Raw genomic sequence first — 19,635 nt, forward strand, 5'->3', positions numbered from 1 at the left:
TTCGGGTTCGGGTTCGGATTCGGGTTCGGGTTTTTAAAAATTCATCCCGAATCCAACCCGTTGACACTCTACTCCTAAATGGACGTGGTATTGGTAATTCGGCCGTACATTATTATACACATCGGGTACATTTTGGATTTGGGTTTTTTGAGAGGCATATCAATTTTGCATTATGTTTCGACAGTGATAAAGTTTTGTTCCATCTTCGACCGTGGATGTAGGTTAGTAGCCGAACCACGTAAACATCATGTGTTTTTTTTTTTTTTTTTTTCAATTTTTTTTTTTTTTTTTTTTTTAGAGATTGAGCTTTTTCTTCTTTATCCAATTTAATATTTTTTTATTATAAATATTTTAAATATATAATTTTTTATACGTGAATTTTAAAATCTAACATATAAACCGGTTTGATAGTAAAAATAAAATTTTAAAAGTTTGAATAGATGATTAAAAATAATTTATCATTTAGAAAAATTTTATACGATTTTATTTTTAAATTTTAATATCAAACTTTAAAATTATATTACAATCTAATAAGCGATCAATTTTACATTTATAATTTGTGAAATATTCAAAATATAATTGGTCAACTTTTAATTTTAACAATTACGCATTATAAAATTTGTTAGATAGTTTAATATTTGTGTTTCTCGAATAACATAACTAATTGGACAAAATCGATGCTTAACTTTATCTTCATTTGGAATAATTATACCTTTGGTCTTCAAATTAGTAAGATTTATGACAATTGTCCCAATTATGTTTTTAAACAAATATTATGATCAAATTGCTTACACTTTTTATTTTAGTTTGATTTTGAGGCCCATATGATACTATTAGATAAAATGAAGTTGGGATAAAAGTATTTAAGATCCACTTCTGTATTTATAGATAGAACAGCAGAAAATATATTGTAACCGACTAATCGTTAATATGCAGAACGCAATATTACGTACGAAAAAAAAAGAAGATATTTTCCAATCGTAGTTTCTCACCACAAACCTCCCATAATCCCAAATAAAGCTTAAGACCCTTCACAATTATTCTAAATATTTTTGTAAACAAATATTATTATCAAATTACTTAATTAAATATCATTAATATGTATATATCATATTATGTATTACTTATTTCAATTATTTAATACTAATATTATTGGCCCTTTACTTATATAATATAGAGAGAGAGAGAGTTATTTTTTTATGATGAATGAAGTTCGATCTATTATTAGATGTTTAGGATTGTATAAGAGATAGAACATTCGGTGTTAGTGGTTCTGCCACACTTTAAAAAGACCCGATTTGAATCCTGCACTCATATTTTAATTGTACCGTAGTTTTAATTATACCGTAGACCGACTCTAAATTATATGTCAAATATATATTTATATTATATAATAAATTATTTAAGTATTTTATATTATATTTTATTTTATTAAATTTTGTTTTAATTATTTCATATACTATACGATTATGATGTATGAAGCATTAGCATATACCAGATACAAGAAAAAATTTATTTTCTCTCTTAAAACTATGAGTGCTAAGCATTCTCTGTGTCAAATGTATATGTGCACCGGGTGCATATGTGTACATATATCATATATTTAAAACCCTTTAATAGAGATTTGAAAATCTAATTCATTCAATACAATTTATATTATTAACTTCATCGGCCATATATGTTTAATTAATTTTTGATATCAAAATATTTATTATCTAATATAAATTTTGGTGTATAAAATGTTATTATTTATCATGTGCATGTAATTCTTTAGTTAAAAAAATTATTTATTAAACAGTTGCTAAAACCATTAAATTTGATTAATTTTGCAATAAAGTTGTTAGAATAATATAATTATTAAAAAATTAAGAAAATATTAATAAAAAACTTATTTTTTGTAATGTATATAATATTATTTGATAATATTTTTATTTAGTTATAATTTTTTAATTTTGTAAATTTATAGTTATATATTTTAATTGATTGAAATTTTTTAATATTATATATTATTTTCTAATATAAATTTTTAAACAAAATATCCCTATCCACCTAATATTTTGAATCTTGAAATTATACTAATCTCTATGTATCATCCATACTTATCTATATTTTTATACTTTTATCTTATTTTTTTTTATGTTTTAACTTATATTTTGAATTTCGGAAATTATACAAACTACCTTCTCTTTCATTCATACTAATTAATCTAATCTATTTTTTTTAATTATATATTATTTTTTAATGGCCAATTTGCATAAAAAATTCACTTACTTCGACTTTTGCAAAATCGGACCATCTTTTTTATTTTTACAGATTCGATCGATTTTATGTAGCAATATAACAAACATATTCTCTTATACTTTTTTTTCTCTTCAATCTCACGTCTCAGTTTATATATCCATGATATACCTTCAAGTTCAGCTCATAACCACGTCGCGCGGTCCAGGGCGCCGAGAGGAGCGCAGCGAGCGATGGGCCGCGCGCAGCGCGGCTCCATACTTCTCACCCCTGTCCACAGCTTCGCAGCGATGACGCGAGCGAGGTCTCTTGGCGCCAGTATTCCGCGCCTGCAGTCGATTATACTGGGACGCACCGGTCGCTCACGTTCGCTGTGCCCGTCCGCACTGCGAGCGAGCGAGGCCTTATCGTTCGCGGGCGCCGAGCTCTAGAGCGGCGGCGGTGGGCGCGCGGTCGTTGCGTCTACGCTCTCACGCGCGCGCCAGCCGTGCCGCCTAGCGTCCTCCCGCACAAGGTGGGGCCCCCACAAGGTGGGCCCCGTGTGGGTGGGGCCTAGCAGGGGAGAGAGGAGGGAAATTTTGTTTTTTTTTTTACTCTCTCTTCAAATTTATTTTTCCCTCTTTCTTTAATTCTCTCTCTCTCTCTCTCTTTATTTTTATCTCTCTCTTCAAACATTTTTTTATTTTTTCTCTCTCTCTTCAAATTTTTTATTTTTTTCCTCTCTCTTCAATTTTTTTATTCCTCTCTTCATTTTTTTTTCTTTCTCTTCAATTTTTTCTCTTTTCATATAAGAAGAAGAAAATTTATAATTTTTTTAAGTCCAATTTAATTTTTTATTTATTACTATAAAAATTTAAAATATATAAATAATTTTTAAATAGTTCAGACTATTTGTTTAAATATAAATTTTAATTTTATAATTTTGAATATTTAGATATAGATTGTATATTAAAAAATCAAAAAAAGATTGACAGAGTTTTAGTTTATTTTATATTTTACAAAATTTAGTTGCGAGAATCGCTTAAAACATACTAATTAAATCTATAGAGTTAAGCGATACATTCAGATTTTTAAAGTTAAAGTATCATTAACTAACTCAAATCTAAAATATAAAAAGTTGGATAATAAAAATAAAATTTTAAAAGATTGAATTTACACTTTTTGTCCTTAAAACTATAAAATGGATGACACTTTAATCCTCTAACTTTAATGCGTTATGATTTAAACTATAAGACATGTGACACTTTGATCCTCAAACTTTAATTAGTTGCAATTTCTGACCTGAAATATAAGCTACATTCTTTTAATTCTCAACATTTATTGCTGTTATAAATATAATTACTTATTTGTATAATTTTTATCTTTATTTCTTTTAATTCTTCTTATAATTTATTTTTATATTTCTATTATAACAATAATTGCTTATTTTTTAATTATTTTTTTATATAATTCCTTGGCTGATTTTTTTGTTATTTTTTATTTTATTTATATATTTATTTTTATGAAATCATTCCGCCGCAACGCGTTGGTCCTTCACTAGTAGTATATATAAATCCTCAGTTTTGGGACGGGTGGCTGCGAGTGCGGAGGCGCGAGCGGGGGCGAGCGCAAGCGTGAGGCGCGGGAAGCTGGAAGCGGGAAGGAGAAAGCTGGGAGCGGGAAGGAGAGAGGGGGTGGGACCAGGCGGGTGGGGCCCACCCTTTTTTTTATATTCTTTTAATTTTATTTTTCTATTAATTTTGAAAAGCAAAATTTTTGAAAAAATTAATATAATTTCTTTCAATTATTATAAAAATTTAAAATATATGCGTATTTTGAAATATTTAGATTGTATGCATTAAATATAAATTTTAATTTTCTATGAGAGAGAGGAGAATTGGTTTGAATTTCAAACCCCAAATTACAGAGAGTTGAAGTATTATTGATTGACTCAAATCTCATATCTAAGTAAATTTTGAAAAATTAGATTTATATTTTTCGGTCTTAAAACTGTAACACGAGTAAGATTTTAATCATCGGACTTTAATGTGTTATGATTTAAACTATGAGGCATGTGATATTTTCATCCTCAAACTTTAATTAATTGTAATTTCTAACTTGAAATATGAGATATATCATTTTAGTCATCAACCTTTATTACTACTATAAATATAATTTATTATTCGTATAATTTTCGCCCTATTTTTTTAATCCTTTTTATTATTTTTATATTTTTATTACAGTAATAGTAGTTTATCTCTCAATTTTTTTTTATATTTATATATAATTCCTTAACTCTTTTTATTTTATTTTATTTATTTTTATATTTTTATTACAGTAATAGTTGTTTATCCCTTAGTTATTTTTTTTATATAATTCCTTAACTCTTTTTATTTTATTTTATTTATTTATTTTTACAGAACCATCCCGCCGTAACGCGCGGGTCCTTCATTAGTTTTCAATATATGAATCCCGACCGTTTTGAAAAAGAGTGTGGGGCCACATACAATATTTTAAAAAATAATTGCACACTACTCTCCGACCTTTTCACTATTTTTATTTTGGTCTATAATCTTTTTATTTGAAATTAAATTTTTAAATCTCTTGATTTAATCGCAATAAAATGACACGGCTAAAAGAAGGTTTTAGAATTAACAATATTATCATATCATCGTCTATTTGGTTTTCTCTTACATGCCAATTTTAGTCCCGAAATTTATATATTTTTAAAGTTGAGATAGAGAGACAGAGGGAAAGAGGGGGATTTGCTTACGTGAACGTACGATCGGGACGAGGATGGGGAGTACCACTCGTGCTTGCGAAGCCTAGGAAGAGAGAGAGAGATTGGAAAATGAAGGGAGAGAGAGAGAGGCATTGATGATCGGAAAATGAAGGAAGAGAGAGAGAGAGAGATCGAAAAATGAAGAGAGAGAGAGAGAGAGGGGGGGGGAGGGCAGGGGAATGAGCGACGAGGAAAGGAAGAGAGGATAGCGGGAAAAAAGGAAGATGGGGCAATGGGCGTGATATATATATAAATATAGTAGTCATAGGAAACTTCAAACCCCCCCTGTGGTTCGTTGCATTCTCACTTCTTATTGCCACCCAGAAAAACATAGGAAAATAATACCAAAATAACACAAACAAAAAAAAAAACTAACCACGCAAAGCTGTGGTTAAACGTATCATTTAACCCCCCTGTGGATATTCATCTTTTATCTTATTCGGAAGCTTTTTCGTTATATTTCGTTAATTAATTAACAAAAACTTCAGATACCATCTAATAATTTTTAAATTCGAATAGAATCACATTTAGTATCCTTTATTTTAACTTGTCACGGATTTAAAAAAAATAATATAAAAATTGATAAAAAGATAAAAACGAAAGCCAATGGGGGGAGCAATGATACCGTTTTTAAACCAAGGTGCAAAGTGGAATGCACCGAACCCACAGGGGGTTTTTGAAGTTTTTCCATATATATACTATTATTATATATATAGAAGAGAGAGAGATGAGCTACTATGTCATATCGAAGCAAGAGCCTTCGTGTTCCCAAGCCTCCCCGTTTTTTCGATTTGTTGCTGGCTTTCGAATCGATCGATTAGCTCCGTTAAACTTGAATCTAATAGGTATGATGTATATAGAAAATAATTTATGATTTTACGATATATTTACCTAGTGAAAGAGGGGGCTCAAAATCAACGGCTTGAAAATAAAATCTTATAAAATGAAAAATATGACATTAAATATTTAATCAAAGATAATTGATCTTGTTTTATACAGTATAAAAGAAATTTCTATCAAACAATTTACGTGATTTAGGATTCTAACCGCTTAACTTGCAAAGGCTTCACTGACGGCCATTGAAATTTAAATTGATTTCTGAGCCCATTGATCATATCAGGGCAACATGAATCGAAATAATAAATTATTTTCTAGGCTAATTACTCAATACTTAGATCAAGTTTAACGAGCAGATACATCGACGTTCGAAAGTCGCAACATTGAAAAAACGAGCTGGAAAGCTCGTGGTTCGAAGCTAGAGTCTCTAGTCTTATATATATATATACTATAAATATAATATATATTGATATAGTATAATTAATATATATATATATAATATAAGTCCGCTATGGTGCTTGTAATAAAGTGTCAGAGCATTTGTGCTTGTAAAATTTTTTACCTGTTTAATCTACTCTCGGATCATTTTCAAACCATTAGATTATACTATTCAAGCAACCACGCACTTAAACCTAGGAGCCGCACAGTCATCCTAGACCGCGTATTCCTTAATACCAAGGGCTAAAAGCTTCAAGCACCAATGACTTGGTTACTTTTAAAACATAGGAAGCTCAATTCTATCTATATATATATATATTATATATATAATATATATATATATATCTATATATATATAATATTATATGTGGGGGCAATTTCCATCGGGACCACACTAAAATGTTTTAAATTTTAAAGATCTCCACAAAAGTTAAAATATCATGCATACCCCTAATTAAAATATAAAAAATTATCATAAATATTCCTATTATTAAAATACCGTCAATTTACCTTAATTAATAAGGGGTTAAGTAACAAAATGATGAATTTACCCTAATTACTTGGTACTATATTACTATTTAAGGAATGTACCGGAGATCCCTCAACTATATCCTATTTTGAAGTAATTTCTTTAACTATGCAATTTTTTGTTAAGACCTTTTACCTTTTAGTTTTTTAAAATTAAGAGATTTAGTATAAAAAAAAATATTAAATTTAACACAACTTTTCAGTTGAAATAACTAAAATAATTTAATTTCAATAGGTAAAATGTATGGAGACCCCCTCAACTATAACTGATTTTGATATGGTCCCATCAACTTTTTTTTTTGTTGACACCCCTTTAACCTCTTTTTTTGAACTTTTATATTATTTCATTATTAATTTTAATAAATTTAATAAATTTCTCTTTCCCTTATTCCCTCCATTAATTTTTTTATTATATCAGTGATAAAATTAAAACCATTAGAGTACTAAAGTAAAAATTCGGTAAACCACGGGATACTAAAGTAAATATTCAATAAATCATAGGTGGGATATCTAAATTTTTTTTGTATATAATTTAACGAAGAGTTAAGGGAGGTGCTGTTGGAAAGAGAAAAATAAAGTCATAAGGTACTAAAGTGATACTTTTTAAACTATATGATATTAAAGTAAAATAGTGCGAAACCATAAGATTAGTATTTGAAGTTTGCCCTAAATTATATATAATTATTGTTATATGTACGGTTAGAATGATAGTGATTTTCTAAAAAGGCTGAATGGATAATTTGTTGAATTATATGATCTAACAGATAGAAATATTTAAAAAGCTAAATTTAACGATAGAAAATTTGATAGCACTAAATGCTCCATGCTGTTAGAAGTATTTATCGTGTGCACCGTATGGAAAGAAAGATCTCACCCCAATCATCCATCCTTGTAATCTCTTCCGATATCCGAACTCTTCGCGTCGACGTTTCGACTGCAGCAGTCAGACAGCAGCGGCAACGGCCCGGGGGATCAGCGAAGAGGAGAGAGAGAGAAAAAAAAACAGCAGCAATTCAAGAAGCAGAAGCTCTGCAAGAGAGAGAGAGAGAGAGAGAGGAGAGAAGTTGAGAGGTTGGAAGGGCGTTGTACGAATAAAAAGAGAAATTTTAAATTTCAAATTTCAAATTTCAAATCTCAAATCTCAAGTTTCAAATTTCAAATTGTAAATTTTAAATTTTTATTTCAAATTTTAAATTTCAAAATTTAAAAATTAAAGTTAGATTTTTCTATTTCAAATTTTCAATTTTCAAATTAAAAATTTTATATTTCATATTTCAAATATTAAATTTTAAATTTTAAATTTTAAATTTAAAATTTAGAGAAATTTTGTGAATTGCACAATGGTGTATCCAAACAGTTTTAAAAATTAAACGTGTAAATTTTTAAGAGTATAGAATTCTCTATTAAAATTTTTATTTCAAAATTTAAATTCAGGTTGTAAAGTTAAACTATTTTATTTACAAATATTTTTAATTTCAATGTTTAAAATTATATATTTAGATTTTTCTATTTCAAATTTTCATTTCAATTAAAATTTTAATATTTCATTATTTCAAATATTAAATTTTAAATTTTAAATTTTAAATTAATTTAAATTTTAAATTTAATTTTAAAATTTAGAGAAATTTTTGTGAATTGGACAATGTTATCCAAACAGTTTAAAAATAAAATCTGTGAATTTTTTAAAGGTATAGAATTCTCTATTTTATTTAGACCAAAATCATAGTTTATATAATTTCATAGAGATTTTTACTATGCACATCGCAACAGTGCCCTAAATTGGTCAATTTCAAAAATAAATGTAAAATAAATAAAATGAAATAAAATTTCAAACATAAGTTCGAGGAACCAATAGTGTAATCTACCCTTTTGATTCGTACGTTTCTATTCTATTTTTTATGTTTGATCGTATTACTTATCTTGTTAAATTTTAACATTTGTTAAATTCATAACTTTATCACTTTATCTATTATCTTACAAAGAACCCCTACCTATATATATATATATATATATATATAGAATTATGCTACTATACTATTATAGTACAAGCCCTTGGTACTATGAGGTTTTCGGCCGTTGGATAAAGGCCTGTGCCGATTAGGATGATAGTGGTCTCCGATTAAATTGATAGTGGTCCCTAGGGTTGAGTGGTGGTTGGTTTAATAGTATAATCTAACGGGTGGAAATGATCAAAGGGTTGATCTAACGAGTAAGAAACTCAATAGTACCAAGGACTTGATACTATGACATTATAGTAGCCGCGAAGCACAGCAAGCAGATTCCGTGCTTCAGCTCATTTTCGATGTTGCGACTTTCGAATCGTCGATCGGCTCCGTTAAACTTTGATCTAGATATTTGAAGTATCTAGAAAATAAATTTTATGATTTTACGATATCATTTGCCTAGTGAACAAGGGGTTCAAAATCAACGGCTGAAAATAAAAATCTTACAAAATATAATAATATGACATTAAAATTTTAAATCAAGTATTGATCCTGTTTTATATAGTATAAAGAATTTCTATCAAAATTTCACGTGATTTGGATATTTCTACACCGTTAAACTTGCGAACGGCTCACTACCGGCGATTGAAATTATTGATTTTTGAGCCCATTCGATCACAGGCAACAGATATCGAAAAATAATAAATTTATTTTCTTAGGTACTCCAAATACTCTAGATCAAGTTTAATGGAGCCATCGATGATTCGAAGTCGGCAACATCGAAAACGAGCTTGAAGCACGCGAAGGCTCCGGCCTTCCGATAGCATAGTAGCCTCACTCTATATATATATATTATATATATATATATATATATATATATTATATATATTATATATAGCTGGGCTGCTATCGCTCTCAGGAGCACGGAGGCCTCCGTACTCCTGAGCCGTTTTCGTTGATGGAATTTTTGAATCGATGATCGGGCTCCGTTAGACTTGATCTAGCGCATTTGAAGTTCTAGAAAATAATTTTTGGATTTTTGATATCATTTACCTAGTGATCGAAAGATTCAATCCATAATTTTTAATGGTTGATATCTGCAGTTTTCAAGTTTAACGGTGTAGAAGTATTCAAATCAGATGAAATTTGATACAAATTCTCTATATACTATCTACAACAAGATCAATATTTCTGATCGAAAATTCTAGTGCTATATCACCACTTTTATAGGATTTTTTTTCAGCCGTAAAAATTATTGATTTTGAATCTTTTCAATTACTAGATAAATGATAGCTAAAATACGCAAAAAAATATATTTTCTAGAAACTTTAATACGCTAGATCAAGTTTAACGGAGCGATCATCGATCCGGAAGCTCCATCATCGAAAACGGCTCAGGAGCATGGAGACCTCCGTGCTCCTGAAGCACAGTAGCCCTGCTCTCTCTCTCTCTCTCTCTCTATATAATATATATATTATATATATATTATATTATAATATATATATCACACAGGGTACAAAAGTAATGCTTTTTGCAAATCATATGATGAAAAGTACATAATATAAGATAGCCAAAATATAATATTAATATCACACCCGTATGCACCGACCGTTTCTAGAGCAAGTGCAAAGGGTTTGGTGGTTAGTATTCGAAACACCAGTTCGAATCCTATTTATTTACATTCGAGCTAAGTTATTTCTAAATAAAATAAACGAAACGGATAACATGCTACCTATCTCTAAAAAATATATATATATATATTACACGCGAGTATGCGATTCATAAAATTATATATATATATATATATATATATATTATATATATTATATAGTTAAAGATAATTATTGTATTAATTTTTCACATGGAAGTTACACACACACAACCACAACAACAAAATAACAAAAAAAAAATCATGCACTTATTTTTCCTTTCTGGGGCTTGAACCCTCACCTGAGTATACATACACACTCAAATTGTATACAATCATCACTCTTTTAAACTTAGAATCTTAAGGGATTTACATATATATATTTTCCATTATTTCCTATAATTTTGTTGCACTCTCTCTATATTTGTATATACATGTAACTATGTAAGAAATCTTGTTCACAAGAGCTAAGAATTCAAGTTAGGGTTTGCAACAAAGTAGGCAAGAACTCCTACTAATGGAGCATTGATGTAAGTCGTTGGCTCCGATTTGCGAAAATCCACACGGTCGTCTTCATAGACATCATCCTCTCCTGGCCCGCCGACTACAGCTCCGATCAGCGGATTAGGGTTAGGGTCAGAGGACCTGTAGTAAGCTGAACCATCCTTGCATGCAATGAACTGAGGGTGGGTTACAATCGACGGTAACGACGAGGCCCGGTGGTGGATCCTTTGAGGATATCGATCACCGTACCCGACCATGTAGGACATGTTCATCGGATTATCTCCTAGCAAGTAATCAACCTGAAAAAGTTACATTATCGTGAAACAACGAAAAAGAATTAAAAAAACGATAGCAAAATATCGTTAGCACTTCTAAAACCCAACGTTTTTGGTGTGTAGCTCTTTTTGTCAAGATACATTCTTTCGTATTCCATGCGATGCTATTTGTAATTGTTTTAGGAACCTCCTAAAACGTTTGAAGAGAGAAAAAAAAAACACATCTACAGAAGTTCTCTATTGACATGTATGATCCTACAAAATCCAAATTATCATATATGCTCTTTAACAATTCATTTCTTAAATCCCTTGCATAATTCAATTTATATATATATATATATATATATATATATATATATGCATCATTTTAAAGATAAAATACCTTATAGAATCAGGTAATACAAGTCCTGATTAGGGTAGATTAACCGCAGAAGTCGAAAACTGAGCAAGATTTGAATTTTCTTCGGTTTAAATTTATTGAGATGTGGCCTGGCCCAAAATTTTATCCAAATCTGAGCCTGAACGAGGAGAGTTTATTCGATGCTAAAGGGATAAGGTTTCAGATATTGGTATATAAAAACGAAAATCCGGCGGATTTGAATTTGGGTATGGATTTTGTGCGAATCCGACCCGAACTTGAACTCGATACGAATCCGAATTGATTTTCTATTGTATAATATATATGTATGTTTGATGTTAATATTTGAATTTCTATCTTAATATTTTAGATTTTCATGTAATATATTTTAAAATATAGTGAAGAGAAATAATTTCTTCATATTCTGATTTTTGGGTTTTGGTTTGGGGTTCGGGTTTTTGGTCAGGTTCGGTTTTGGATATATAATTTTCAAAATCTGTCTGGTTCGGGTTCAGGTTTTTGCAAAAGCCGCTTCAAATTTGACCTGTTGACATCCCTAACCAGACCACGTTTTCTCTTATTTACTAAATAGACTTTGCAGAGTTAAGACCCCTAGTTAACAAGCCACTAGAAAAATTTCTATATAGGCACCTGACTTTTACAACAATTTCAAAGCAACTTGTCATAAAAATTGCAGAGGGTGCATTTAGATTTGATAAACTTTTCTACTGCTTGATGAACACAAATCATGACAAAATCCGACCTCAAATCGTCTGAAACGCTTTCAATTTACTAAAAATCAAGTCGAATCGCATCCGGTGATGTTATCAAACAGAGGGTTTAACAAATTCTGAAATGCAATTCCATCCAAATCAGTGATTTAGGGAGATTTCCAAACACCAAAAAGAGTGTGTATGAGAGTGATACCTGCTTTTTAGCTTGTAGTCTGAGGGACTCTGGACCTACAGTCATGCTCCCACAGTTAACAGTTTGTGAAGTTTCCGACAGGTACTTCGCATAGGCGAGGAGGAGGAAGGAGATTGCAGTGACATGCTGCATGTTGCTCCCTCCTGGCTTGTAGATTAGCCCGCCAGGGGTGTACTCGATGTGCGGTGACGACGACGGCGGCGATTCCGGTATCAGGGTGCACATGAAGCTGTCCGCGGATTCTTTGTAGGATTGCAGGGAGAGAATTTGCCCTTGCAAGAATTCCTGCACCAGTAGAACAATCTCGATCGTATACGTTTGGAAAAAAAACATATAGAACTTATCTGAACTATGAATCATTTTGAATCCACTGTCCGAACTTCTAAAATTTTCATTTTGTCATCCAACCTTTCAATTGTTCGATTTGATTCAGTCAGCGGCACTTTAACTGTTCGTTTATCTTTACAGGTTTAGTTAGTATACTTCATGCAATTCTCGCAACCATAAATTCATTAAAACAAAAAAATTTAGTTTAAAATTTGAAGGCAAAGTGCTGGTGACTAAGATATTTGGTATATGACACCACTTACTTTAGAGACCAGGACATTTAGCCCAGCATGCTTGTTGTCCCATCCAAACTCATTGATGTTGTCTTCTGCTCCAAGTGTTTTGCCATTGTCCTGTATGTAGTTGAGGAAAGTATCATTTTGGGTGGCCCTTCTAAGCCATGCTGCTCCCCATAGTAACTCATCCTGCACAGACAAATACTGATATTATAAGTTCATTGATGAATCATAATTTCATAATGACCTAAAATAGTATATACTTTCTGAAAAGATCAATCTAATAAAAAATGATTCGGGAAGGTTAACAATTATATATATGTCACAATCCTTATTTTTGATCAATGTGGAAGTAATATGAGGAAACAAGTGAATACTTGCGCATTTTGATTAATCAGATCTATGACCACCTTCAATACTCTGAAGCCAAAGTTTTCCAAGTTTAAGCTTATACAAAGGCTCGAACCTTCTAATCTTATAGACGACAATTGGATAACTAACTACTAATCTTATTAAGTTACTAGTGATTTGATGAACTAGCTAGCTTTTGTTCCATGCTATATGACTAAAACATGTCATAGGAATACTGTATATAGGTCTTGTAAAAATTCAGTCCACTAGTACTAATAATTCGTTGGACACAAACTGCCACTCTAAGGCGTTTAAGCTTAATTATTAGTATTAAAATTCTTAATCCTTATATTCTCAATTATAATATTTTTTTTTTTTCATCAGATATGAGACTGTTGGGTGTTACGGTTTCTCTTGTTGTCACGATATATCGAGGAAATTTTAAATTGCAATTTGCAAGTGTGGTCTCACTCCAAAGTTGCTGCATCAGCTATCTAAGAACACAATAATACGAATTGAACGGCTGTGATTGAGCAATGGGGCTCCAAAGATCATATCTGTCCCTGTATTAGCTTGCTCAGGCTCCAAGGAATACATCACTATCCACTTCCACTGAACCTCTGCTCCTGTCTCAAAAACTTGGAATAAATTTATTCCTCCCAGATAACAAAAGATTATCACTTCCCTGGATAACTTTGGTAACTCATATGAGCATCTAATACTGGGGCTTTTACTTAGGTACACCTTTAGGGTTTAGGGTTTGTGGTGGAGAGGGATGATGGTGGAGGAGCGGGGGCGACGACGGCGGTGGCCAGCAGGGGAGGGAGCTGATGGTGGATGGGTATGGTGGCTGGGGATGGTGGGGAGGAGATTGTGAGGGATGGTGGGGGTGTGAGCTAAGAGGGAGAAGAGAAATTGGGAGAGAATGAACGAAATGAGAGAATAATTCTAACTATCCATCAAAATCGATAGATAGTTAAGAATTTAAAAACATAAGAACTACCGTACTCCTAATAACATAATAATCCTGTTCATTTACTACCGTGCTAGTACGTACTATACAAATTAATCTGCATTTACTATTGTGCTAGTAAGTACTACATAAATCACTTTGCGCGTGACATACTAAGTTTTAGCTTCAAAAGCATGCGTGCGCAACGTGTATTACTTATGCTACCTCTTTCGATACTTTCGTACATATTTTTTAGGGTTCATTGCAGTTTCAGATCTCGTACTATAAGGCAGTTGATATTTTGGTCCTCACATTTTAATTTATTACAATTTCTGCTCGAACTTTCAGAATTGTTGCAATCAAATTTTATAATCTAATTTAACTAATTAAATATTAATTAATTATTAATACAAAAATGACAAAACAGTGTTGTAATTAATTACGCATCAATAATTAAAAGGATATATCATTTTTATATCAGTGATAGTGTCAACGTTTAGCCAACTAAATTAAATTACATAACTTAATTATAATAATTTTAAAAAATCAAATCAGAAAATACAACAAATTAAATTTTAAAGATCAAAATATCACCTATCTTATAATTTAAGAACCAAATGCGTAAAATATTCTATTTTCTAGTGTAGAGCTACTATACTATCGGAAGCATAGAGGGTTTTATACTTCCGACTTTTTGGCCCTTGGATTAAGAATTGTACGATTAGGATGATTGCAGTCGTCCCTGAGGTTAAATAATACTCCTAGAATTGAGTGGTCCCCACATGATAATAATATTAACCTAAAAATTAGAAATAATTAAAGAAATTGATCTAAGGACCAAAAAATTCAAAACACCAGATTTTCTATGGTTTGGATAATATAGTAACTCTACTCCTATTTTCTGTTATGTTGGTAAGCCAGCAATATTGCAAGTCTAAAGAGAGAGAGAGAGAGAGAGGGAGAGGGGTAAGAGGAGGGCAGTCTTGCCTGGTAGCCATCGAAGTCGCAGTAGAACGGGCAGACGCCGGCCTTGAGCCCCGGGTCGTCGCTGTAGGCGCCCTTGTAGGCGTCGGCGAATTCGAAGGCGCGCCGCGCGCTCTCCAGCAGCCGGTCGGCGTACCCGTCGTCCGACAGCGACCGGAACACCATCGACGCGGCCGCGAGCGCCGCCGCCGTCTCCCCCGCCACCTCCGACCCGGGCCGGTCCGCGCTCACGTTGTACACCGTCCGCACCGTGTCCATGTCCTCCGGCCTCTCCCAGCAGTTGTGGTCGCTTATGGGATCGCCAACCTGAGTTTAATTACCACCACTCCATTCTTCAGCAGTTGTGTGTCGCTAATATAGAATTGATGTTGCGCTGTTATGATTGATAATACCATAACAAATAATATATATTTGGTTTATTATTGAAATGAAAATATAAATAAATATTTGAAGTTCAAGAGAGTTGTTTGTGTTCAGAGAGAGTCGTGTGCTGATGGGCTGATGGGAGAGGAGGTGGTGTACTGAAAGAGAAATTTGAGTGATTTTTTTTTTGAGAATAAGCCTATTTAGAATTCAAAATCGTACGGAGCTACAAATAAATTGGATCATTCTCATTTTATTGCAAAATAAAAATTAAGATTTGATTTTTGTAAAATAAATAATAATTATTGAAATTAATAAATTCTATTCTAATTATATAATATAAAATAGGTGAACTAAACAAGCATTCGAAATATCAATCATTTTTATACCAGTAATATACAATATTTAGTCACATAAATTAAATAATTTAGAAAATTTAAGACAAAAATTACAGCATTAATAACGAAATATATAATTTAGCCTAATTTTTAAATATGTGGACTAGGTTGTTCTAGGAAATTGGTCCATCTTGGACCAGGCTTGGGTTGTAGTAACTGCAGGACTACGTACGAAAATAAATAGCTTTTAATGTGTATTGTACGTATATAGCTAGCTACTCAATTGCAGTATATTGCCCCATTGCTACTAACCACAAAAGGTTGTTAGTAAATTCCTAATTACAAGGACCCCAGAGGGGGGTTCAGTCTAAAAATTTGAGTGACGTAGTGAAATGCACGTGAAATAAGAATTTAAGAAATAGTGTTACTTTTAAAAATACTTATATAGACTCTGATGGTAACTAAGATTAGGACGTTGGCAATCTAGTAAAAAATTATTTTATCGTCTGAAAGCCAACATTTTTAGTTTTTTTATTTTCTTTGCTTCTTGTTTCTGCTGAGATTTTTTTTTTTTTTTTGCCTCGTCGATGCATACTATTTTTTTCTTGAAAAATAAAAATAAAAATAAAAGTGAACTAAATCAGCAACTGCAGTAGCAGCAGCAGAATGACGATCGACAATGCAAACGTAGGTAGCTAGCTCGCCTGCACAAAAATGCGGTCGGGCAGCTGCGCGACAGTCTTGAGGAGGTAGTCCGTGGCCCACCTGACGGCGGCGGCGGCATGCCGCAGCTCGTCGGACGGCATTTGCGCGCCGAACTCGACGACCCCCCACGCGAGCATGGTGGCGGTGAACGCCATCGGGAACCCGAACTTGACGTTGTCGCCCGCGTCGTAGTACCCGCCCGCCAGGTCGACGCCCACCCCCGCCCCGTCGGACAGTCCGGAGTCCCCGCGCCAGCTCGCGCGCTGGCCGCCGCCGGCGGGCAGACGGCCCGACCGCTGCCCCTCGAAGAACAGAATCGACTTCGCCAGCGCGCCGCGGTAGTCGTGATGACGGCCTGCAGGAACGGCGCGGACGCGCGAGGGAGGGGAGAGCAGCAGCAGCAGTAGTAATAGTAGAAGTAGTAGGAAAATGTGTAGTGTCATTTTTTCTTTTTTTTTTTTAAAAAAAAAAAAAACTATTTGGGGGGGGCGGGGGGGTGGTTAGTTTTGTTTGGTTTGATTTGATTTGGCGCGGTAGTGGATTTATAGATGGGAAGGGGACAAAGGTGGTTGATCACGGGCGGGAGAGGTGGTGATGAGCGTTTTTTAAGGGGTTGTGTGGTTTTTTGGAGTGAATGCCGACACGGGCGGGAAGGGGAGTGTGCCAGTAGAGAGGTCACATGCCATGTTAGGACTTCGGTCCCAAAAGAAGCAAAAAAAAAAAAAGAAAAAAAAAAAAAGGAGAAGAGGTGGGGCAAAGAGAGAATCCGAAAAAGGGGTGTGTGTGAAGCTACCGTACCTTTCTTGCGTAAATGTTAAATTTTGTTGTCTCTCTACAATAAAAATGGTCTATAGCGACACTTTTAAATATAGATACATATTAAAAAAATACTGCTAGCTAAAATTATCGACACTTTTAAAAAGTATTGCTATATGTGGGATCGCTAGGTATATAGCAACAGTTAAAGAGTGTCGCTATAACCTAAAAGAGTGCTGCTAATTTACCAACACTTATTTCAGTATTTAGCAACCGCCGAAACTCTATCTCGTTGGCTGCGGTGGCGGAGGAGGACGACAGGAAAGGCTCTTCGTCTAGAATTTCAGTGGATTGAGTGAAGAGAGAAGAAAAGATGGTAATTGATTTTTCTTTTTTTTTTTCAGAAATGGATTGAGTAGAGTAATTTTTTATTTTTGGTTGAATTGGGCTTTATATTTAGGCATTAATAGATGTTTTTTTAAATTTTAGCATAAATAGAATACTTACTCAAAAGTGTCCCAAACATGTGTCCCTATAACCTAATTCTGTTGTAGTGTCTGATTTTTTATAATTTTATTTTGTTAAAATATCGTAATTAACTTTATCTCGACACTTTAAATACAGAAGAAAAAAATAAAAGAAAAAAAAAAAACTATTGTTTTTTTTTTCGTCATTCTATATGTAGTTATAATAATTTTTAATAAAAAAAAAAAAAAACTACAGTTATTGACTTTCTATCAAACAATCGAGTATGGGAGATTTTTCTTCTCGCCTAAACTTCAATTCAATTAAGAGTCGTTTTTCTTTTAAAACTTGCTTACAGCTAAATAAACAGGGGCATAAGGCTCTGTTTGATTGCGGAAAGATCATGTTATGCGTGATCATCACAAATTATAATAGAAAAATATACTTTTTGTTTTCTTATGCAGTTTTATGTTATGCATATTACAATAAATTGATTATTATATACTCTTTGGCTCCGTTTGGTTCGAATATAAATAAGAATTACGTATTTTAGGACTAGGTACAAGTTCAAATATAAACGAGAACTAAACTAATTTTGCGTTCAGATGAAAATTATGTTATTTCTGGGAATAAGAAAAATAGCATTTGAATAGATAAGATGGTATAAAAAATATTATGTATAGTTATAAATAAAAAATAATAATATTACCCCTCTCATTATATTTGAATTTAAATTTTAAAAATTTACATTTATAATTTTAAATTTTAAATTTTAACTTTTAAATATTAAATTTTGAATTTAAAAATTAAAACTTAAGACCAAATTTAAATTTTAAAAATATCAAATATTTAAAATTTAAAATTTAGAATTTTAAATTATAAGCTTTAATTTTAAAATTATAAATTTAAATCTCAAAAAATTTTAAACTTTAATTTGAAATAAATCTCTCTCTCTCTCTCCTCTATAGAGGGAATAAGGGGTGGGAACAAGCTTGTTCCCAGTTCACACCCATAGCAAAAGAGTGTTTGGGTACAAGAGGGGGGATAAAGGCCTTATCCCCCCTCTTGTACCCAATTCAAACAGTTTTATGATCCCACTCAAAAATAAAGAAGCATATATATATATATATATAGAGTCCGGCTACTATACTTTTATGAGTATTGACTCTTTTATACTCATAAGTTTTTGATCCTTAGATTTATTTTATTAATCATTTCCATCCGTTAGATCATACTATTTAACCAACTACCCACTCAACCCTAGGGAACCACTATCATTTTAAGTGGGGATCACCATCATCCTAACCACACATCTGATCAATCAACGGTTAAAAAATTATGAGTACATGGGGGTCTATACTCATAAGAGTATAGTGGTCCCAGCCTATATATATATATATATATATAGAATTAGACTGGAATACGATCAACAGCACCAAACTATTGGTGCTATTAATTATTTAACCCTTGGATTGAGAAATGTGTTGTTAGAATGATGTCGGTCCCCTAGGGTTGAGTGAGCGGTTGGTTCTAATGGGTAAAAATAATTAAAGGGTTAAATCTAATAGTGAAAAACTCGATAGGTGCTATCGATAGTATCCCATCCGGACTATATATATATATATATATATAATGATGTGGGTCCCCTAGAGTTGAGTAAGTGGTTGGTTCTAATGGGTAAAAATAATCAAAGGGTTAAAA

The 19,635-nt window shown here is 32.3% G+C and overlaps 1 protein-coding gene across 2 annotated transcripts; it reads right to left on the bottom strand.

Annotated features, from left to right (window-relative positions):
* Nucleotides 10,642-17,193, bottom strand: LOC109728599 (endoglucanase 23-like). 2 transcript variants are annotated; one of them, XM_020259051.1, is made up of 5 exons: nucleotides 16,713-17,193; nucleotides 15,311-15,613; nucleotides 13,048-13,209; nucleotides 12,458-12,742; nucleotides 10,642-11,196 (listed from the first exon to the last, which is right to left on the bottom strand). In XM_020259051.1, the coding sequence occupies exons 1-5, from the start codon at nucleotides 17,154-17,156 to the stop codon at nucleotides 10,861-10,863; spliced, it is 1,530 nt and encodes a 509-aa protein (XP_020114640.1). In that variant the 5' UTR covers nucleotides 17,157-17,193; the 3' UTR covers nucleotides 10,642-10,860. The 2 variants fall into 2 exon arrangements, with proteins under 2 accessions (XP_020114640.1, XP_020114641.1); XM_020259052.1 differs by having other exon boundaries at nucleotides 11,045-11,180.

This window comes from Ananas comosus, linkage group 24, assembly GCF_001540865.1.
Source record: "Ananas comosus cultivar F153 linkage group 24, ASM154086v1, whole genome shotgun sequence".
Taxonomy (NCBI): Eukaryota; Viridiplantae; Streptophyta; class Magnoliopsida; order Poales; family Bromeliaceae; genus Ananas; species Ananas comosus.